Here is a 24,306-nt window from a genome sequence, read left to right as displayed (position 1 = left end):
TTGCAATGTTTGCTTTTTATCTTCCCGCTAAGAAAATTTAAAATTTTCGAAATTGGTTTTACCCCTTTTTGTCGAAAATCGAGTTTTCATCAGATCTCGACGTTTTAAGGTCCTAGGAACCTTCCCTGACTATTCCCGCGATGGTGTCCTTACGTCTTTCCGTATGTATGTATGTGTGTGTGTGTGTGTGTATGTGTGTGTGTGTGTGTTTGTGCTCAAAATCGTCTTAATGAACTTGAAGCGTTTCGGTATGGAATTAAGGGGAAGTTGAAGGGATGGCTTTAACGTCAACCGTTTTTCAAAAGTTTTTAAAGCAGCCTTAGCCCACGTAAATTACGTTTCATAATCACGGGAACTCTGTCAGAAATCACTCACTCAGATCTCAATCACAATGTCAGAGAGAAAAGCCTTTTTGGGAGAGAGAATAGGTTAATTTCGTCTCTTCATTAAACGTCATTATAATGCTGTCAAGCCGCAACTTAGAATAAATTGAAATTGACCTCGATGTATACATACGTCTAGGCCATCCTGTCACTACCTACATTCTATGAATTAATCTATTCCACTTATCATTCTTCCTCTCAATCAGTCTGACTTAATCAAAACACAATGAATATCTGAGTTAAATTATGCAAATTTTTGTTTGCCCTAATCAAGCTCTACTGGTATTACATAATGCATACCTGTAGACTTCCCAGCTCTCTGTGCCCAGTCTACAAGTCCTGTGACAGTATTGGCACTATTTCTGGCACTTTCACAATCACCCCGCTTGACAGCACCTGTCACTCCCACTGTGCCACTGTTGGCCTTCACTCCAGTCAAATAAGCTGTGCCACTGCATGCAGAGTCAGCCACGTTATTGTCTACGCAGTACGTCTGAAAAGATTTTGATTCATAATTTAGTAGAGGTTTTTGCATATTAGACAATATAATTATCACTTTATACTGTTTTTTTTAAAACAAAAAGAGGGGAGTAACTGGCAAGATACTTGATGTCAGTGAAGTACCAGAGGTTAAAAGATGCACTGCCAACTTTTAAGTATACGATTAAATGTTTAACTTTTGTACATTATAGAGAACATTTAAACAGTGTCTGTTTTTATCGGGGGATGTCACTTGTCTCTTCAAAACTCACTATAGTATTATGCATTGTCTTTTAACCTAACAAATCGAAAAGTATGGGGTTCATTAGGCTAAACTTTTTAAGACGACGATGACCAAACTGAAAATGATAATATTCATTTCGTTTTACGTCCTCGGATCTTTACTATAGATGGACTCATAATAAGACCAGATATGATCATTTAACATCATAAAATGGATGCATTTAGCCTATTTATTTTATTTCAACTGCAGCACTCATAAAATATGGCATGGGAAGTACTCCCTTTTTATATGATATTCTATTATATGTACTAAGTAAGGCATTTAGTTCATTGATTCACATCGCGCTTCCTGGGAGCTCTTAAAATTATGGGATAAAATATAGGGTACATTATATCCCTTTCTGTACCTCTGACCACGTATGTGCAACTTTTATTATGATTGGTTGACCAGTTGTGGCGTAAATGCGTAAGCAAATCAACAATTAAACACACACACTGACATTTGCATATAAATATTAAATTAGGGTTGTGCTTATATCATTGTTATAATAAATCATTGTCTAGACAGTCCTGACAGTCCTATCGTGAGATATTAAATTAAATAAAAACTTAAAAACACAAAATTTCTAGATGACATCAAATTAGAAGCTGGAATTATAAAAGTGTAAACATTTATGCAATCAACGGGACTAATCCTCAAACAACCTCTAATATCATTATTTTTTTAGATCAATTCCTCAAAAATATTAATAATTCAATAAACCGAGTTATATCAGATGTATGAAGTTCAAAATAACATGTGTTATATGATATCCTTTTCACTATCACATAAACATAAAACAAGCAATAAAAAATTAAATTTACCTTTGCAAGACCTGTGTATGGGAATGACTCGAAGCTAAGTTTTATTTCCTCCCCAGTCATTCCATGTTGCCGTCCAAGGTACACCCTGGTAGCAGCTAGAGTTGTGATACTCATTCCGTCACCAAGGAAGAGAATTATATTTTTTGCTACATTTTTATTTTGCAACTGTGATAGCTGAAAATTTATATCAATAATGAGTATATCGTAATACATCTCGATCTATATATTATAAATAAAATTGGATTGTCTGTTTGTAATATTGAAATAACCGTTTTATACTACATGTATATGAATATATATACGGTATATACACCAAAATAACTATTATTACAATTTTTGTCTGACTGTCTGTTTGTTCCCGCTAACCTCTGAAATGGCTGGACCGATTTCGACTTTTATTGGCAGGTAGCTGATGTAATAAGGAGTTACTAAGGCTACGTTTATTTCAGAAAAAATCTGTAAACAAACAAACAAAAATATTTTTATTTCATAGGTAATTTACATTACACTTGAAATATGTCTTTTTTTTCTTATAGCTCGTTAGAAAGGCAGATTTTCTTAGAGAAGAACGAGCAAGAAACTCTAAGGTTGCTCTTCAAAAGTGAATGATATTACGGATTCTTATTTTCAAATTACTATTGCAAATAATTTCAATTACGATATATGCAGTGAATATACGAAGTGATGTAACAAAATAGTTAAATTTATTTTTAGAAAAATAAAGTATAGTTGCATTGTCTAAGAAACGGTCTTTTGTAGAGTACAATTTGTAGAGTACAAATAACTTATATGGCAAAAACAAGGTTTGCCCGGTCAGCTAGTATATTAATAAAATATATAACTTCTACCTCGAAAGTCCGAAGAAAGAAGGTTTCAAATAATGGCTTATGTGATTTGATATCCAGTGTAAGATCAATAGTGACTATACATCTTAAACAACTTCATAACACAATAAGGACCCCTAAGAAAAATCCTCTACACCTTCTTGAAGTTTGTGTGAAGATTTTCCGAGGTAAGTTATCGCTATTACACATACACATTGATTGCAATGTAATGCCGATTATAAATCGATACAGGCTATACTCGTACCCATCTTAATATTCCTAATATCCATCAAACTGGTTTAATATATATATTAGCTCGTTAGATTGAATCTGATCTAAGTGAGATTACGTGATTCTAAAATCTGCCTAGTTGCCGTCTTTTGAAATTATAAATTCTATATTCGTACTACTTCAAATATACATACATCTTAAAAATATTCCTTCAGACTGGTTTAATAGATATATTAGCTCGTTAGATCGAATCTGGTCTAAGTGAGATTGCGTGATTCTAGAATCTGCCCAGTAGAACTAAAATATTATAATACCTATATCTTATACAAGTCTGTAGAGGTCAAGATTATTGAAATAATATAAATATATACAAAGCAAGAGAAAGAAGGTTCAAATTAGATGAGTCTTCTACATTTTCGAAGATATTCCACACTTATTTATGATTTCTTCAAACGCGTTTTATCAGCTTATGATTTACCATCTTGATACAAATCTTTCAATGTAATTGCTTAATGTCTCTCTCCAAATGGTTACTAAGTTAAGAGTAGTTCTCTTGGAGCGAACACGGACGAGTAAAAAAAGAAGGACTCCGCGCCGTGATATTAGCAAGTGAATCACCGTTATGCTAGTGTGTGCGGGGGATACTAGTTACACAATTTTTTCTCCCTTAAATAATCATATATGGTCACAAATACTTATATAGTATCGTTTTTACACTTTTTCACAATGCACGACGGCATTTTTAAAATATTTTATTAAGACGCAAACTGATCTGTCACAGACGATGACAATTCTCTTAATCGCCGCCTATCGGCCTGTAGTAGTGTAAGTGTGGGGCTACGTATTTACATGTTAATCGGCTTGTTTTGGTGCTACACTGTTATGTAAGGTGACAGGGAGTCCTTATTTTTTTACTAGTCCGTGGGAGCGAAGTGTGCATTGTACATATTTGTAAATGTCTCTCGGATACCTTAGACTGTAAAGTCCACTGTGCTTGTGCTCTCCAGTGATCCTTATTCTTCTCATCAAAAGCAACTACGGGTAATGGATCTGAAAAAAAGATTTAAAAGTAATATCGTATATTGTAATGAAATACTATTTTTAAATAAAGTTGTGAAACATGGAGTACTTTCAGAAGCTATAAATTAATACTTATCCCTACTATGTGCTATAACTATGATTCAAAAATTTAATCTATCGCTTAAGACTCTTTCTTTTATGAGCTCGATTATTACTTTCAAAGAGGATGTAAATACTGCATAATAAGAGGTGGCAATCACGATTGGCCACGAAGTATAATCCGGCTAAGTTTGAAAGCGAGCAGTTGCATAATACGTAGTATATTTCGGCTATCTCCGTTTTTTACAATATATATAGCCGTCATCTATCAATCTGTCAATGACAGCACGTTTCATACAATCGAATGAATCGCTTTTTTCTTAGAGAATTTCCCTGATTATTTTTAAAGTTTAGTTTTATATTTAACAATATAATTAATGTCAGTTTTAATGATTTGATTCAATGAGTTAGGTTTGGTTTCATTTCATTTCATCTCATTAAATTTCATCACAAATCTACTGAAGACTTGGCTGTATGGGCATAGTTCCCTTTGCCTACCCAGAGTGGGGAAGAAAACAAAAAAATCTCTGCTTATATTCTTTTACGGTTGGCGCCATTTTAGTTGAGTTAGTTGAGTTTATTGTGTTTTTATTATTCTATTAAAATGCTTCATTTTTCGCTACTATATTAAAATAGTTGTTCAGTACACGTGCGGAACCGTCATTGCAACTTGTTCCGACTGTCAACCCTCACCTCCGGCTGCGCCTCGGCTCGGGTAGACATTTGTTGGAACTCTTTGCAATGACAGGCATTCCGCACTCGGAATGAAATATACTATTATACAACTACTTCAAAACAGTATTATAGTTCCTCGTTTGTATCTCGTACGATGGTACAGAACCCTTCGCACGTGAGTCCAACTCGCTCTTGGTCGGTTTTGTATATCAGTATGGAAATTACTTCTCAAGTTAACAAATTCATAATGTTTTGATGAGTTTTGTTTATCGTATTGATTGCGTTTATTTTTCGATCAACGATACTTGAATAATATTGCGAAATCTGTTGAAGCTAGGATATTCTGGATTATTCTAGAACTTACTAGCTGAGGCCGGAAATAGGGAAAGGCTCGGACAATAATCTTAATATATATATTTCTTGTGTGCGTGTGTATGTCACTGAACTCCTCCTAGACGGCTGGACCGATTTTCATGAAACTTTCTGTGTGTCTTCAGGTGGATTCGAAAATGGTTTAGATTCACAATTCCACTACCTCTTAAACGGATGGACCGATTTTGATGATTTTTTTGTTTGTTTCAGTGAATTTGAGATTGGTTTAGATTCTCAATTCCGTCCATATTATATAATTCTCCTGCTCATGTGTATGTTAGTGAACTCCTCCTAACGGCTGGACCGATTTTTCAAAATTAAGACGTGTGTACAGAACAACGTCTGTCGGGTCCACTAGTCTTTATATATAAAAATGAATTGCTGTTCGTTAGTCTCGCTAAAACTCGAGAACGCCTGGACCGATTTGGCAAATTTAGGTCTTGAATTATTTGTGAAAGTCCAGAGAAGGTTTAAAAGGTGAATAAATAGGAAAATGCTGCTAAAATAAATAAAAACAACAAATTTGTTTTTCCTTTGATGTGTCCATACATAAATTCTATGAGAGAATTTATTGACGCACGGTTTGACAGTTCTGCTGTGAAACAATTTCATTACGACAGCAGGGTGCATATTTTACGAAGTAATTTTTGATGTTATGATATATTATTGACAAATTCATATAAAAACATTATTTTATTTATTATATACAGAACAACGTCTTTCGGGTCAGCTAGTAATGGAATATATTCGTAATCATGTTTTTCATGGGAGAAAATGAGACAGAAAGCATTTTACAGTGTTTTGGTACCAGGCGATCATAGTTGAAGAAGAGATTCTGTTATGTATGACGCGAGTATGCCTTAATATATTCTGACGTCATTCGCACGACATAGACACCAGGAGCACATAATTATGGTAGCAGTGATAGTAACGTCTTTTATCTACACCTATGCTTTAAATCCTCTATTAAAGATTCTGAAACAGTTAGCTTATTGCCAACATTAAAACACCCAATGTTCTAATAACCATTACATCATCCAAATGAGTGTTGTAATGTTGTACTGAATTTCATAACAACACTCCTATGTTTTTTTTGTCGATCCCATGCGCAAAGAGTTTCAACAGACAGCAACATTCTTATTGCTCGATGCGTGGTATCTGTATGAATTTCAAAAAAAGAACTTTTTCGTTTACGCGCGTTCCACACTACCAGAACTTCGCACGCCGTAAATAAAAAGTAGGTTATTCGAATCCCCGCCATTTTTCTTCAATATTTTTATTGTTTTATTTACGAAAAATGAGCGATTCATTTTAAACGCTGCAAAAGAACATTATATTCGAGTGAATTATATATAGATATAAACTTATATCTATATATAATCACTAATGAATGATATTAGGTTACTACAAGGACTGGTGTTTTGGTGTTAGCAGTAAGCTAAATGTTTCAGAATCTTTTAGAGGATTCATATTCTGGGTGTAGATAAAGTCTTGTATGCAACTGTTGATAATTAGGTATTAAAACACTCATGTGATACTATTATCACACACATAAATCCACATTCGTGTTGTAATACCCCTTATTACACAACAGTTGCATAAATAACTATTATAGCGGTTGAAATTATGTGTTATCGTGAATTGCACACATGTCTTTTTAATACATAATGCAAAAGTTTGTGTCTGTAATCAAAAAAATTATAATAATTGCTAAAACACTTATTATTATTTTTTAATGGAAGTGGGGAAAAAGTAGCCTACAGATAACCCGAATTTTAGCGATCACCGATGCCCATAACCTTCTAAAGTACCAGAAGAATCACTGGAGCCTCTAAGATAGATAGTAATATTAATAAAAAAAATAAATGTATGGTTTTATGAAACCACAATGCAAGTGAAACGACTTTTTCACAAAATAATATATTAATATCAGCATAGAAAAATACAGCTTTTTATAATATAATGCTTTACATATTCATAAAATAAAAATTTAATGCAATAAAACTAATCTTTCTCTGGAGGAGGTGCCGCGGAGTATCGCGGCCAATTGTAATGGGACATGCGATAGATGAGCGAAAAAATTTAAGGCGATGCAATAAGAGTTTCACTTTAATAAAAAAAATAGGTATAAAGCCGTACTTTGCCCTCCCCCAAGTACCTACTACGTAGCCCCTTATGAGAATGTTCAAGGGGGGATGCTCCAAGTCTGGCAGAGTCGATAGACTGATGACTGTCTTCTGATGAAAAAGCTATTTGACGACGTCTTTTTTACGACCTTTGGGATCTGTCATCAACAGAGTTATGGATTTAAAAGAGTGGCAATGAGTTTCTTGCTATTTCTTCTCATTAGTTCAACCCTTTACGGAGTGGCGGTAAACGAAAAAAAAATTTTTTTTTGACATTTTTAAGTGTCATTTCCGTGACCTACATGAATGAAGCGATTTTGATTTGATTTGAGCTAACTAGATGCTACACTCCGGGCTGCTTTGAAGTTAAAATATTTCATTAATACGTTTGAAGTTATTTACAGACATTTACACCACTTGGAATATATCATAATTACAACATAAACCGTGACCTACATGAATGAAGTGATTTTAATTTGATTAGTTTTTTTTTATTTTATTCGAACCACCAACAGAATAACACATACAAAAAAGGATTGTGTAGTTTTATGAAACCACGGTAAAAGTGAAGCTTTTTTTCACACTAAATCTAGACATTTAACTAAAAAACAACAACATTTACGTTAAATACTGACAAAAACAAACAAAATAGCGTGGAGCACTGGCACGAATGAGTAATAGTCTATACACAACACGGTCAGCTGCTTCGAACTATAGGCGCCGCCCGACCGTCACGCGACATGCAACACACAGACGAAAAAGTTTGTGACGATGTAATAAATGTTTCACATTAAAAAATTTACATTATTTAAGTCTTAGGTACTAAGTTTATATTATATACAACATGCAAATTTACACAGATAAGTCGTGCGACAGAACTTAAGTATAGAATTAAAGGATATAAAAATGATTTTAGCTAACTAGATGCTGAACTCCCTGCCCTAAACTTAGAATACTTAATTAACACATTCGAATTTATTTATTGGCATTTACACCAAATCAAATCAAATCAAATCAAGTCATTTAATTGCATAGATTGAGTGGGTACATTGGTGTTACATTATAATCATAGGTGCTAACAATCTGCCGGGTAGGCATGCAAAAATAATATTTTACAATTCTTACTCTAAGTTTACTGTGAAAAACATACAACATAAAAACCAAATTATTCATAAAAGTCTATCCACCATAATATTATAAAAATGTGAAAAATAAAAATTTGCTTAGTAAAAATGTTAATTTGAAATATCTGAATGAACTTATTCTAATGACTATACATTCATGTCTGTTAAATATTCTTTAACTGAATAATATTTCTTCGTCATTAAAAATTCCTTAATTTTATTTTTAAAAGAGTTAATATTTAAGTTTTGGTCCGCTAATGATGCTGGTAGTTTATTATATAGCTGAGGAGCTATATTAAATATACTATTACCAAAAAGTGCCGTTGTATGCTGCGTGAAACATATTTTATTTTTTCTGCGTTTACTATCAGAGTAACTAAATAGTTGATCATTTGTTCTAATGAATACTAGCACTTCATATATATATAGGCACTGGAAAGTAAGTATTTTAAATTTATCAAAATATGGTTTACAGGAATCAGTAGGGCTTAAATGAAATATAGATCTTATACATTTTTTCTGACATTTAAAGACTCTATCCTTATTTGTGGAATTTCCCCAAAATATGATCCCGTACCGAATATTTGATGTGACATATGCGTTAAAAGCTACTAACACTACGGACTGGTTTACTACTTTAGACAGCATGTGCAATGCAAATGAAAATCTATTTAGCTTCAAGCACAAATTTTCAATATGGGTTTTCCAATTTAGGCAATCATCAATATGTAGGCCTAAAAATTTTGTTTGTGTTATTTCAGATATTTTTTTACTTAGATAATTAATGTTCAATGCTATCTTATTGCGTCTATTTGCAAATGTCATTATGCTAGTTTTGTCAAGATTTATGACTAAATTGTTACATGTCAACCAGTTTATAATCTTGTCTATAGTATTATTAATGTCACTTTGAAAAGAATTTAAATTTTCACCTATAAATATCACTGTGCTGTCGTCAGCAAATAAAATCATCTCATGGTTGGTTACCGTAGGGAAATCGTTTATATATGTTATGAACAACAATGGACCTAATATACTTCCCTGCGGTACTCCAGTGGTTACGGTTTTTGACTCCGATATATATGGTGTTTCTGTTTTATCATGCCGTACTAACCTCTCTATTTGTGTCATTTGTTGCCTCCCCGTTAGATATGATTTTAGAAGTGATAAGCTGTACCACCTGGAATATACTAAGCAAAATATGCAAATTGTCCTCCAGGAATCTCAATTAAATATTTTCTATTCGTGCAATATAACGGTAGTTATAATCTATATTTCTTACGGTCGTTTCTCGCCATTTGTCATTGACACTCGCATAGGTCATGGTAGCTTTCCACATTCCATATTGTGCGCCCTAAATACATTTCGTAACAATAATCACATTAATTATTACGTCATGGTCATATTTCAATATTTTGTTAAGAACAATTAAAATTAAAACAGTTTTTATTACATACTAGCTTTTAGCCGCGACTTTGTGCGCTTGCAATAGTTACTTTGGACAGCATTTTTTTATCTACACCCATGCTTTAAATCCTCTATTAAAGATTCTGAAACAGTTAGCTTATTGCCAACATTAAAACAACCAATGTTGTAATAACCATTACATCATCCAAACGAGTGTTGTAATGCTGTACGGAATGTCACAACAACACTCCTATTTTTTTTCAATCCATTTGAGCATCAAAGAGTTTTAACAGACAGCCACATTCTTATTGCTCGATGCGTGGTATCTGTATGAATTTCAAAAAAAGAACATTTTCGTTTACGCGCGTTCCACACTACCAGAACGTCGCGTGCCATAAAAAAAAGTTATTCATTATTATTCGAATACGCGCCATTTTTCTTCGATATTTTTATTGTTTTGTGTACAAAAAATTTGCGATTCATTTTAAACGCCGCAAAAGAACATTTTATTCGAGTGTATTTCTAATTATTGCAATATACAAAATGTTAATTACTACTAAAATAAATAATTGTTTTATTAATACTTAGTTTATTTGTATATAATCAGTAATGAATGATATTAGGTTACTACAAGGACTGGCTGTTTTAATGTTAGCTGTAAGCTAACTGTTTCTGAATCTTTTAGAGGATTCATATTCTGGGTGTAGATAATGTCTTGTATGCAACTGTTGTTAATTAGGTATTAAAACACTCATGTGATACCATTATCACACTCGGCTTGGCCTCGTGAGATAAATCCACAATCGTGTTTTAATTCCCCTTATTACATAACAGTTGCATAAATACCTGTAATGTACTCTTTTTGTAAATAATACACTACAAACTGTTGTGGTTAATACAATTTATAAGCTACCAACTATAGAACTTTCATCCCCCATTTTTATCTCCGTACAGGTCTAAATTTTAAAAACGCTAGAACAATAATTATTTATAAGTTTCTTGGTGTTATCTTCGATAATGACGAACTTTCATACAGACTTGCACCCCCTATTCCAAACCCTCCAATTTTTAATTGCAATAAAAGTTAGCCTATGTCCTTTTCCAAGTTCTTTTCTATCTCTGTAATAAATTTCAGTCATCCGTCAGAAAAATAAAAGGCATTTATTTTCTCAAAATTGATTCCTTTAGAATTCTTTTTGATGTCATTTCTAATATACTAGATACTACTACCGCTTCGGAAACAAATGGCGCTCTGAGAGAGAAGAAGCGGCGCAAGAAACTCTCCCAGCATTCATTTTTTTTGCGCTCTTTTCAATAAAAATATACAATATTGTACAGTCATTTCTATCGCTATAAAATAATCACAATCTAGTCCCAGGCTGTCCGATCATTTAGATATTCAGCTGTGGAGTAATAGGATTTACGACAGAGCCAGTTTTTTATAAAACATATAAATTTATTTATAGATAATGCCTGAACAGTGGCTGGGACTTTATTATAGAAGTGTATACATTTACAATTAAAGCTATTATGCATAATATTATAAATTATATTAATAAATTATTATTTATTTATTTTTTTTACTTATAAGGTTCGAGTGGCTTATGGTGCGGATTTATAGAAATTGCATGGGGAGGTAAGCGGGGTAACTGAAATATCAATTTTTTAACTCAATCTATTCTTCTCATGTAGGAAGCCATGGAATGTAAATGGCAGTATAATATTGTTTTGTCTAGTTATAATTAATTTGTTTTCGGCTGGGACATGCCGAATTTTTCGGTTTTTGAGCGGTTTCTTTCTATTCGTTCTAACTTTACACAGTTCTCTGTCGTTTCATTTAATAGTTAACTTTAATTGCAAGAGGGCGTAGAATGCGTTTAAAAATAAATAATATTCCCCGAAAAATTTGAACGAAGTTTGAAATTAAAGTGTACTAAAGTTTGTGATAATAATTTTTTTATAAAGGTTTTTTTTTACATTTTAAAAGCGATTATATAGTTTAGAATAAGTGAAAGTTTGATGAAACACATTTTCCAGAGATTGACCTAACTCTATTGACCGAACAAAGGCTGAAACGATTTTAATGAAATTTAATACACGGCAATTGGATGCGAAACCAATCTTATCAAGTATCCAATTTTACCAGTGGGAGGCTCCTTTGCACAGGATGCCGGCTAGATTATGGGTACCACAACGGCGCCTATTTCTGCCGTGAAGCAGGAATGTGTAAGCATTACTGTGTTTCGGTCTGAAGGGCGCCGTAGCTAGTGAAATTACTGGGCAAATGAGACTTAACAATTTATGTCTCAAGGTGACGAGCGCAGTTGTAGTGCCGTTCAAAATTTTTGGGTCTTTCAAGAATCCTGAGCGGCACTGCATTGTAATGGGCCATCAGCTGAACGTCTGGCTCGTCTCGTCCCTTATTTTCATTAAAAAAAAATATTTCTGGGAAAATAAGATTTTACTGTCGTCGTATGTTAGGTACTTATACCAACTAAATATATATTTTTGTCATTAATTAGGTACTTTTTACTTAATTAACTAAAAGGTATGCTCAAAATTACTAAGAAATAAATACACGATTGTAATTTTGTGCTTATAAAAACTTAATAACTAATCTATATATTTTAGTATTTCTAATAATATAGAGACATGATTTTTTACAAGGTTGGTGTATGTGTCTCCCTTTTTCGGTTAACCTTTTCTCTCTGTTTTGGGTTAACCTTTTTTCATGTTTCAGCATACCCAAAGATGGGCAGAACTGACCCTCTCAGATTGGTTGAATAAAATAACAAACTTTGTTAATAACTTATTGAATGAATGAATGAACAAAAAGCAGGTACAATAGATCGAAAACAATTTCTGATGAGTCTTATACATTTTACCAGTGTAACTGGTGTTTGAATATTACATTAAATTTAAGGGGACACTAAATGCCAGTGAGCTTGAGCGATATGAGTTCACGGCTGCCGGCCCGCCATCTTTGTAACAAAGCCAATATATTCAAAATTCTTGCGTGGAAAACAGTTTATATGCTGAAAATCCTTGTTATTCACACAAAAAAGTGAAGCTATAAGAATAGCTTTTCTGATAGTTTTACTAAAAAAATGCGTCATGCCATGCCAAAAAACTTGTTTAACTGCAAGAAAAGTGGTAGTTCAAAAACGCTCTGGAGTGAAAGCTATAACCAACATCAAGCATTAGAAACCTACAAATAAGACTTAAGTATATGTGTAACAGGATTAAGTAGTGTTCATAGCTCGAAATGCTATATTTTCACCAAAAAACTTGTCTAAAACACCTTGTTTGCATGTTTTCTGCTTACTCTTCGCCTTAATTAAATAAAGAAACAAGATAGGATTAAAAAGTTAAGTTATACTTAAAATTTATACAAACAAGGCATAAAAATAAAATAAAAGTTATTATTAAAATATCAACATAATAAAAGTCTAAATCCAATTATTGTCAATAACTTTAAAATATCCTTAACCATTTGGTAGCCCTTAATTTAAGATAAGATTATCATTATACAATTCTGAAATATTATAATAGCATTTGTTTATGTGCAACTCATGAGTTCTCCTTTGAAATTTATTAAAAGTACTGCTTTTATAGACGTCAGGAAGTTTTTTTGAAGGATTGTTCTATATCGAGACATAGTACATACATATGAATTCAGTACCTCCTCGTTTTTGAAGTAGGTTAAAAAGGTTGGCTAACTCTTCGTCTCCCCCCGATTTCGTGACCATCAGATGCGGTTGATAAAGTTTTCCAGCTGTCAAAACTACTACAGATTCAGGTTACAATGACTTATTCAAAGAATCGACAGTACGATAAAACAGTATTGTGAATTACATTATTCATCTAAACTTATATTCGGAGGACTAATATAATTTTGAGGGAACATTTGTGGTTGTGGTTAGTATACAAAAACTACTGGACTAATTTCAAAAATTATTTCACCATTAGAAAGCATCTTCGTTGAGTAACATAAGCTATATTACATTTTATAGGGAACCCTAATAAAAATCCAATACTATAAGCCAAGATGTGAAAAATGTTCATCAAAAATCTGTCATCGCGTGCGCTGCGGTAACAACTGATGATAGAACAAAAATGTTGTACAATATTATAGAACGTATCAATATCTACAAAAAAGTCGACGATACCATATGTCGTACTACTGTAGTTATGCCACTATAACTACATAATAATAATAATATTGACACACTTTTTACACAAATTATCTTGCCCCAAGTTAAGCATATATAGCCTGTGTTATGGGTTGATAAGACAATGATATATTTAATACGATATACTTACTTAAACATATATAAATTCATATAAACATACATAAATACATTTAAACGTCCATGACTCGGAAACAAACATCCATATTCATCATATAAATGCTTGCACCAATCGGGATTCGAACCCGGGACCTCTAGCTTTGTAGGTAGGATCGCTAACCACTCGGCTATACAGGTCGTCACATTACATTTTTACATTTTAAATGTAGATAAAATTTCCGACAATAATCAAACCATATTACTCGTATCCCTGTATTTTTACATAATATAACTAGCTGGTGGCCCATATGATGTTCCATGAATAAATAGCCCATGAAGTTCCGTAGCAGGTCCAGATGCGTTCCCGGCTTGTATATAGGGAGCAGATCAACTCTAAGCTTGGCGCCTAGGGTGCCTAAATCATCAGTGCAGCCAGCATATATCTTTTTATATGTTTCTCTCCCCAAGAGGTAGCCTTCGATGAAGGCTTAGAGGGCACTTGCCCAAAGCCAACCTCAGGTGGTATTTAGTGGGTAGGCACCTAGGTTTTACGTGAGTCCCACATAACCAACGCAGACTTAGGTTGGTATGCATGAGCATTCACCACCTCCCTCCCGTCCTTATCCCGGAGGGTAGCCCTTTCCCTTTGTTTGGGCGCAATAAAAAAACTTTTTAGTACACTAAATAAAGTATGAGATCTACTGTCCTGTTATAATATTCTCGAATTTGAAAAAAATCCAGTCCAGATCTTTAAAATAAGCTTTGCACAATTCTGCTTAGGGCATAAATAGACGCCAATATTGTACCCATCTAGCTAGCATCCTGTCTTCCCACTTCTTATTTAAAAAAATCAACAATACCTAAACACTCAAAAGAACCTAACCTTAAGGTTAGTATTGTGAAAAGCTAGTGTAAAAATAATAATGTAGTGAATAGTAAAAGTAATTTATACTAAGTGTAAAATACGCAAGAACACAGTGTCCTCCCTTAAAAGAGAAAATAAGAATTCGCACACACAAATAAGAAGCACAAATAAGAAAACACTTTTTTAGTTTTTACCCTACTTAGTAAATTAAGTAAAAATACAATTGCTTAACAGCTAGGGCCAGATTCTAATAAAAACTTTGTGTTTTATCATAACAGGAAAAAAATACCAAGAGATCTCTGAGAGAACTGCCTAAACAATGGCACACATTGCAATCAAATCTTAGAAGATTTCTATTCTGCGAGACATTTTCTAAATAATGAATTAATATACGGAATTATACTCAAAAACGTTAAAATTCATAGTTTAAAGTTTGCCAGAGAATCATTCGCGTTGCCATATCATGCCATTTTTACAGGTAATAATAATTGAACCGTATTTCCTTGGTAAAGATAACCGGTCGTAATAGGGCGAAGGTTGAAATACTAACGGGATTTTGATACGGGGAATTCCGACATTACTTTTTATTCAATAAAACATAATGAGAAGGAAAACTGTACCTTTATATTCTAATTGAGCTTGAATTGAGTTTAATACAAAGTTAATGCCCAAGAATTACATCAACCTGCAATCACATAATGGAATGAATTCTTACGGCGGCACATCGAATTGAGATGACTTTTTTATGACGATAAGGGACGAGACGAGCAGGACGTTCAACTGATGGTAATAACTATGACCCGTTCATTATAACGCAGTGCCGTTCAGGATTGTTGAAAAAACCCAAAAATTCTTAGCGGCACTACTATTGCGCCTTGAGACATAAGATATTAAGTCTCGTTTGCCCGGTAATTTCACTAGCTACGGCTGACTCTCTTTAGACAGAAACACAGTAATGCTTACACTTACTGCCTCATGGCAGAAAAAGGCGCCGTTGTGGTACCCATAATCTAGCCGGCATCCTGTGCAAAGGAGCCTCCCAATCTTGGTTTATCACATTGTATGATAAAATGTATAACTATCTCAAACGGAGATGCAGCAAAGATAGAAAAGGAAAGCGAATATATTGGTAAAGTCAGCCACGTTTGGCTCCATCGTATTTTGTTTGTAAGTATATTAAATAACTAGCTAATGCTAGTTACAATTAACAATACAGTTTTACAATTAAGCTATGACGAAACCGAGAAAATTATCAGCCCAAAATTAATATAACTTCATATATTTAATTATGAATATTTATTAATAACTATTTGTTTTATCTACATATTACTATTTAATTTTATAAAGTTCTTATTATAAGATAGGTATGCTTTAAAGTCAGATATTGTTTAGATGTCAGTCTTAGTTCTATTGCATAAATTATTAACATTAAATAAAATTACATAGCAGACGGTAATCACTGGTTGGCTCTGCACAGGGTTTCCTAGTGAGCCATCTAGAGGAATTTAATACATTATAGGTGTCTCTTTGTTTCTGTTTTTGAGACTGAGACTGTAAATTTATATTAGGCATAAAGACCAATGTATGTAATTATAATTAATAATAAATGAAATAATAATAATAATTCTATGTGCGTTGATAATTTAAACTTGGACACCCATATCCTTTCCGTTCCGGGCAGCTCTGATCGCGGTACGCCTCCGATCGGCGTGATTTTGTCGCGCGCGCAGCGTTTTGTCAATGCTTATTATTTTACGTGTAGTAATAGATTGCTTATAAATAGGATGATTTGAGTGAATGTATCTGAAAGATATTGAAACAAGCTATAAAACCATGCAAAATAAACTATCTTATAAACAAAATAAGGGCCAGAGCTTGGTGAGGGAACAATGTGCCGTACGGCACTATCGGTTTTGTTGTATCTGAAAAATCTTGTGCTCTGGAGCACGGCCGATTTCGGAAAGATATTGGGCTTCCAGATGGTTTATAAGCTGGTATTTTCTAAGTCTATAATTATAACTGTCCAAGTCACAAACTACAAGCGTTTCAGGATAGAGGGTTACTTTCAGATATACAATCGATATTCGATTCGAGGACGAAGATGCATGCACGCATGCTAAGGGGTATCATGCCAGAGGAATTTCAAGAGAGTCTGGTAGATGTACCTAAATACGAAAGTATCCATCCCAACTCAGTGTTTCAGTAAGCCGGTAAACAGCATCTGATTTTGTCATGATGATTTATAACTATGAGTGTGAAGCGTTGCCCGTTGCTAAAATTTTTGGTTATGAAGATAGTTAAAAATTCACACAATACTTTATTTTAAGTTTCTCCCCTATCTGTCCTTATAATTATGGCACGCTTTCTAGTTATTTGTATTACATATTCTATTTAATTATAATATTTTCCTTATGGACGTTCATGGCTGAACAATTAGGCGCCAGGAAAATTTCAATGGGGTCCCCATACTGAAGGATTGGCAAACAGACTTAGTTCTGAAGCATACGCGGTTAAAATGATTAGACAATTATATTTTCATAGATACGGCGCGACGAGTATTCTTTAGTTAGTTTATTTCCATAGTATTATGTCCTATAGTATATTGCTATGGGGCAACGCTTCCAATATTAATACAATATTTTTGATGCAGAAGAAGGCTATTCGCGCTATTTATGACCTATGTCCTAAAGAATCATTGAAAGCAAAATTTAAAGAAATTAGCATCTTGACTGTAGCTTCTCAATATATTCTTGATAATGTAATATATGTACATAGGCACATAAGTGAATTTGCTAGAAACTGTCATAACCATAATGTTAATACCAGGAACAGACATAAACTTATATTGCCTTTTGTCTTTTGTTGGGCGATGTATATGCTTTTACAATAAGATCCCAGAGAATGTTCAAAACAAAAGTATTAGGATATTCAAAAGAATTGTTAAGAAACGTTTGTGTGGTTGTTAAAACATAAATGAATTTCTTAATGATAACACAAATTGGGAATGGTGCGATCTGGCTATTCAATAAGTTTGTTTGTACAATATTACTTTGTAACCATGTAACAATTTTTATGTAAAAGAAGCCCGACGAGTTTGTTGGGCCCGTTCTTCTCAGGTCGGTATTATTTTGGAATGGGTGGTAGTTTTTGACTTTCATTAAGAGATTTTATATCCTATTTTCATTTTGAATAAAAATATAAGAATTTGAAACAAGATGTTAAATGTAGTAATATAGTTGCCAACTTTATAAAGCGTCGTATGTACGTCACTATGAATTCGAAAAATGAAAAATCATTGGTGCGTGGCAGGCGAAGATGGAACCAGGGACTCCGTGGTAAAATAAGGTACTTCCCTACAATAGAATAGTTGATAAACAATGTCTTAAAGTCTCGCAATATGCGTTACAATAACATTTTCACACTCACATTAATTATGATATCGTCTTAAATTCTGGGAAGATATCGCATTGTATTTGAAATATATTTATATTTGGTTCTCATAACATTAATTTTATTGCATAATTCAATCCACTATCTCGACACGTGTCTTTGCCTGCGTTTCGTTACAAGACTTTTTAAAACATTAATTCTGAATTGTTTTCCGTAAATAAAATATATCGATGGTCATGGGAGGCCTGGGAAATGTTTGAAATATCTGTTATTTGGTTGCTTCGGGGATGGTATCCTTGTTGAGACAATTTTTTTTAAGTACAACCACATTACATATTATATTATCCTTACAAACTTATATATTACAGGGTATCGTGTCTGATATGTATAACAATTACGGTGTACATAACTTTGCCAAATAACTATGAGATGACAATAATACTAAATGATTTTTTTTTATTATGAGTAAGGTACATATTATAATCTGTAGTGGATTTCTTGTAGATTAGTATGTAAGTAATGTATTTGTAGCCGATTGTGACTTTTTATAGATAGTAGTAATTGTATGTAGGTATATAATTTAACGTTGTTTATATTTTTATTTTGTACATTTTGTAACATAGGCGTAGACTAAGATAATTCATTGAGATCAAACCTCTGTGGTTTTTACAATGTATTTTATTTGTTCATATTTTGTAAATCTATATATATAAGTATAAGATATTTCCACGTATATAGTCACTCATCACGATATCTCTGAACCATAAGGCGTAGAGACTTGAAATTCGGTAGAAATATTCCTTTCGCCGAGTAGAGTTCAGCTAAGAACGGATTTAAAGAAATTCCATCCGCAAGAGTTTTTTTTATAACAGAACAACGTCTGTCGGGTCCGCTAGTTATTATATAATTAAACAAACTTTAAAAAAAAATAAAAAGTAACAATATGAAAATCTAATTTTTTATGAGAATTATTACGAGATGGGCAAGACCCAGATGTTTATTGATACGATTGCAACTGACCATTACAATGCATTGCTGCGCTGGATTCCTTGAAAACCCCGAAAATTCTGAGCGGTACTACAACTGCGCTCGTCACCTTGAAACACAATAATGTTTACACATTACTGCTTCACGGCAGCAAAAGGCGCCGTTGTGGTATCCATAATCCAGCCGGCGTCCTGTGCAAAGGAGCCTCCCACTGGTAGTAGCTCTCTTATTAATGGCACTATTAAGGCTGGGGATCGAGCAAACGGCCTTGAGGAATCGAGCGGATCTAGGTTACCTCAAGAGCGCCATTGTTTTAATAAGAAGCATTTTGAATTTATTGCAAACATACTACAATTTTAATGTAAAGAAAAAATGAATTTTCTTGTCATATTCTGTAGACATACAATTATTTTTTGTAAAAATTTAAAGATTTGTAAAGGCTGTCAAGAAATGGTTTCAATTACGTGCTATTTTAGCGATTATTGGGATACTACTGTCCGTTGTTTTCCGGGCTCCATAGCTAGTGAAATTACTGGCCAAATGAGACTTAACATCTTATGTCTCAAGGTGACGAGCGCAATTCTAGTGTCGCTCAGAATTTTTGGGTTCAAGAATCCTGAGCGGCACTGCATTGTAATAGGTAGAACGTATCAATTACCATCAGCTGACATATAATACAAGTTTTATAATTTTTGCTCAATACTCACACAGTAGAACGAACCTAGGTTTATATTTTTGCCCCTCAACAGAATGAAACGATCATATAACAAACTGCAAGCTAATAACAGCACTATCGATATCTTCTGATATAATAAAGGATCAAAGTTTATAAGTGAAAAAAAAAACTAATGTCATAAACTAGCTAAACGTTTTTTTTTTAAATTTAATTTCCAAAATTTTTTGTTTTTACTAACGTGTTGTTGTTTTTGTTTTGTGAATGCTGTATACACTTTAATAGATGTTACACTTCGAACCATAGTTATATGAATAATGATTATTAGTTATTTATAAATATTTAATAGTTTATAATTTGAATAGTTATTATTATTTTTTTTAAAGACTTTCAGACCAAATTTTAGTCAGATTAGTTAAAAGGATATAAAGGATATAATTAATAATAATAATATCGACACAATCTTTACACAAATTATCTTGCCCCAAATTAGTCATATATAGCCTTTTTTTTTATTGAATAGGAGGACAAACGAGCGTACGGGTCACCTGGTGTTAAGTGATCACTGCTGCTCACACTCTCCTGCAACACCAGAGGAATCACAAGACCGTTGCCGGCCTTTAAGGAAGGTGTACGCGCTTTTCTTGAAGGTACCCATGTCATATCGTGCTGTAGCCTGTGTTATGGGTTGCAATACAACGATATATTTAATACAATATACTTACTTAAACTAAATACATATAAACATCCATGACTCGGAATCATATTCATTATATAAATGCTTGCACCTACCGGGATTCGAACCCGGGACCTCTAGCTTATTAGGTAGGATCGCTAACCACTCGGCTATACCGGTCGGCTAAACAGTTATAAATGCTAAGTGCTAAGCTAATCAAAAGTGTATCATAATAATAAATAAAAACTGTATTCGGAAGCGTACAATACCGGTTGACCTAGTGTATATAGGCTTCAATGTAAATCGTTTTAAAACTATAATATTACTAGCTGCCCCGACAGACGTTGTTCTGTAGATAGTAAAAAAACAACTGTTTTATATTTCAAAACATCAAAAATTATTTCGTAAATATGCTGTCCCTGTTGTTAGAGTGAAATTGTTTCACAGCGGAACTGTCAAACTGTGCGTCACTAAATTCTCTCATAGAAAATATGTCCATACAAAACAAATATTGAAAATAAAAATATTTATGGGTCCCAAATCGAAATAAAAACTACCCTATCTCTCAAGTCGGACCAAACTGCACTCCATGAAGTAATCACCATTAAAATCCGTTCATTAGTTTAGGAGTCCATTGAGGACAAACATTGTGACACGACATATATTAAGATTTGACAATATTTGTATTGACAAACTATAACCTTCTTGTCAACGTCAAGCTATCGAAATATCACTGACCGCAGCGTTAATAAACTTGACGATAGTTTATTTCATTAAAGACGTTTTAAACATTGACAAAAATATCTCAATTAAGAAATATATATAACAAACTTACTTTTGCTGACACTTCTCGCGAAAACGAACACTATAGTCATTGCCACAAACATAAAAAACATACTAAACGAATTCATTTTAATAACTGTCCGTAACTTCACAAATTAATTATTCACGTAACATTGAATGAATAAGATAATAAATATTTTGCTACGATTTATTAAATAAGTCTTAATTGCAGTAAACTTGCCATGATACTAACCAGATCATTCTTACACGACACTTAATAATGCATTTCAGTTGAACAATAAAAGATTGGAGACGACATTGACTTTTTAAATTAAGATACGTGACCATTGAACTATTTTATTATTCGGTTTTCGTTTTCGATACAATACGTTGTGAGTACTTCTGTTTGAATATAGAAAACGATTATGAGGGTCACATGGTGTTACAATGAACTAAACATAGCATATAATCTCATAATATATAAAATTCTCATGTCGCGGTGTTTGTAGTTAAACTCCTTCGAAACGGCGGCTTGACTGATTCTCATGAAATTTTGAGTGCATATTGGGTAGGTCTGAGAATTGGACAACATTTATTTTTTATCCCCCTAAATGTTAAGGCCGGTCCACACGATTTTTTTTTTAATTTTTTTGACATTTTTTTTTAAAAATTAGTTTGATTATGAGTCAACATTAAAAAATACATACAACTCCAAATTTTCACCCATCTACGATCAACAGTTACTTTTGTATCGCGATTTTAATATCGGCAATACAACGTATGCTGGGGCAGCTTGTAATTATATAATATTGTAGCGATGCAATTACTAATGTTTAAAAAAATCCAATTTTTTTTAAACTTTTTGTTATTTCTTAAACTGATAACCCTCACTTCTAGGATTAATTACACAAATTAAATTTGAAAACAAAATTTATGAATGATGCGGTACTCGAACCCGCGAACTCTCGCGTTCCGTGCGAGCGCTCATCCACTGAGCCAACCGTTCGAGTGACATCACGTTCATAAATCTGTATATTTGTCGTGTTCAACTGAGGGTAATCGCTTTAAAAATAACAAATTGTTTAGATTTGAAAGAGCGCCATCTCAAGTCAATTTCCTAATATGCAAAATAGAACTGAACTATATAGGAGATACAATATAAATACAGATGCGTCTTTGTTGCACACATACAATAATAACAAAAAGAAAAATTCACAAAACAGTAACAGACACGCAAACATTCATAGAAATTACTAATTTGAATAAGCGCATTGATACAAAAACATCTAACAAATTAAATTAAATCAAACTTGGAGCAACAATTTAAATTTTAATTATAAGCCGTGTCTGAACGCAGCAGAAGAGCACCAAAATATTATGTAGGTGTCGAGAAAATAATTGTAATAAGATTTACATATCCTGTGTAATGGCACGCGAAACCGAATGTATGTTCTTGGGGGTGATAGTTCAGTAGTTGTAAGTAATACATGAGCGGAGAGACCTGGCTGGGACGTGAAAGCCTACGAGACTGAGGAGCTCAGAAGGAGTCAGCTCGCGATTACATAATATCTTCTTTAAAGTTACACAGTCTGTTAAGGACACAGGACATAGATGAATAAAGTTATATTTGAGCAACAAATCATTGTATTAGGCTCGGTTTCCTTTTACACGATAATTTAATGTGCGTAAGAACTTTTGTTTGAACAGTCTCGACTCTTTTTTCGTGGATCGATTAAAAAGTATTCCATATTGCGCTAGCGTATTCTAGTTGGGGCCACACGAGGGACTTATATATATGTGGAAGTACTTTTGTCCTTAAATTGCTTGGATACACGTGTTATGAAGCATAGCACGCGAAGAGAGTAATATATAATATGATCTAAATAAGGGCCAAAGGTTAGAGTGCGGTCTAAATGAACACCCCGATCTTTGATGGTAGAAACTTAGGTCAGCTGTTGATTGCCGAGCTTAAAGTGAGTCGTGATAATATTTTATTTCTGGTGAACACTATATTATGTTAACACTGTCTATATGCGAGGTATAGCTTATTACGCGTACAGTATGCATCAAGGCTTTTAAAGTTCTCCTAAGGACAGCGTCAGATGGACTAGTTACTTTATTGTACAAATTAAAATCGTCGGCGTAAAGTAAATAATGACAATGTATAAAACACTGAGATATGTCATTGATAAAAATAGTGAATAGTAAAGGTCCAAGAAAAGAGCCCTGTGGTACACCGGATTTCATGAGAACTGGAGAGGAACGATATCCATTAACAATTATCGACTGAATGCAGTCCCGAAGATAGGGTGCAAATCACCTCAAGAGGTTACCGTTAACGCCAAATAATAATGTTCAAAGATAACTTCTGTAAGGGTAATACATGATCAACCTTGTCGAAAACCTTCTGTAAGTCTGTGTATATAATATAGTGTCTATTTGTGTTTCACAAGACTTGGTAAATACAAGAAGTTTTGTGAGAGTTGATTTGCCGGCAACAAAACCGTGTTGTTGAACTTTAATCATATTTTTAACCTGGAGAGGACATAACGGTGCAATAGCCTTTCTAGTTACTTTGGGGATTATAGGGAGGATAGAAATGGGATGATAGTTTTCTATGTACCTACTGGCTCTAGATTTAAAGATGGGTGTAATGTAGGCCGATTTCCAGAGTCTGGGGAAACAGCCTCTTCACAGGCACTTGTTAAAAATAATCTCTGTCGGTACACAAATAGACTCGTGTGTGTATTTAAGGAATATTGGACTGATATTATCTGGCCCAGGGCCTTTATTAC

The 24,306-nt window shown here is 33.4% G+C and overlaps 1 protein-coding gene across 2 annotated transcripts in view; it reads right to left on the bottom strand.

The window, feature by feature from the left end:
• The window catches only part of LOC126979627 (membrane-bound alkaline phosphatase-like), a 29,389-nt gene extending 7,512 nt beyond the window's left edge, over positions 1-21,877 (bottom strand). Inside the window, exons 1-4 of one of the 2 annotated variants that reach the window (XM_050829064.1) lie at positions 21,765-21,877; positions 3,996-4,075; positions 1,971-2,144; positions 684-876 (exon numbers count right to left, since the gene is read on the bottom strand). In XM_050829064.1, coding sequence (XP_050685021.1) covers positions 684-876; positions 1,971-2,084 — 307 coding nt within the window. In that variant the 5' untranslated portion in view covers positions 2,085-2,144; positions 3,996-4,075; positions 21,765-21,877. Of the gene's footprint in view, positions 1-683; positions 877-1,970; positions 2,145-3,995; positions 4,076-21,563; positions 21,653-21,764 lie in introns of those variants that run through there. The other variant, XM_050829063.1, reaches the window with a different exon arrangement.
• Positions 21,878-24,306: the final 2,429 nt, after the last annotated feature.

Source organism: Leptidea sinapis, chromosome 3 (assembly GCF_905404315.1).
Source record: "Leptidea sinapis chromosome 3, ilLepSina1.1, whole genome shotgun sequence".
In the NCBI taxonomy this organism is placed as follows: domain Eukaryota; kingdom Metazoa; phylum Arthropoda; class Insecta; order Lepidoptera; family Pieridae; genus Leptidea; species Leptidea sinapis.
Note: the sequence above shows the minus strand (reverse complement) of the source record. Positions and strands in the feature narration are given on the sequence as shown.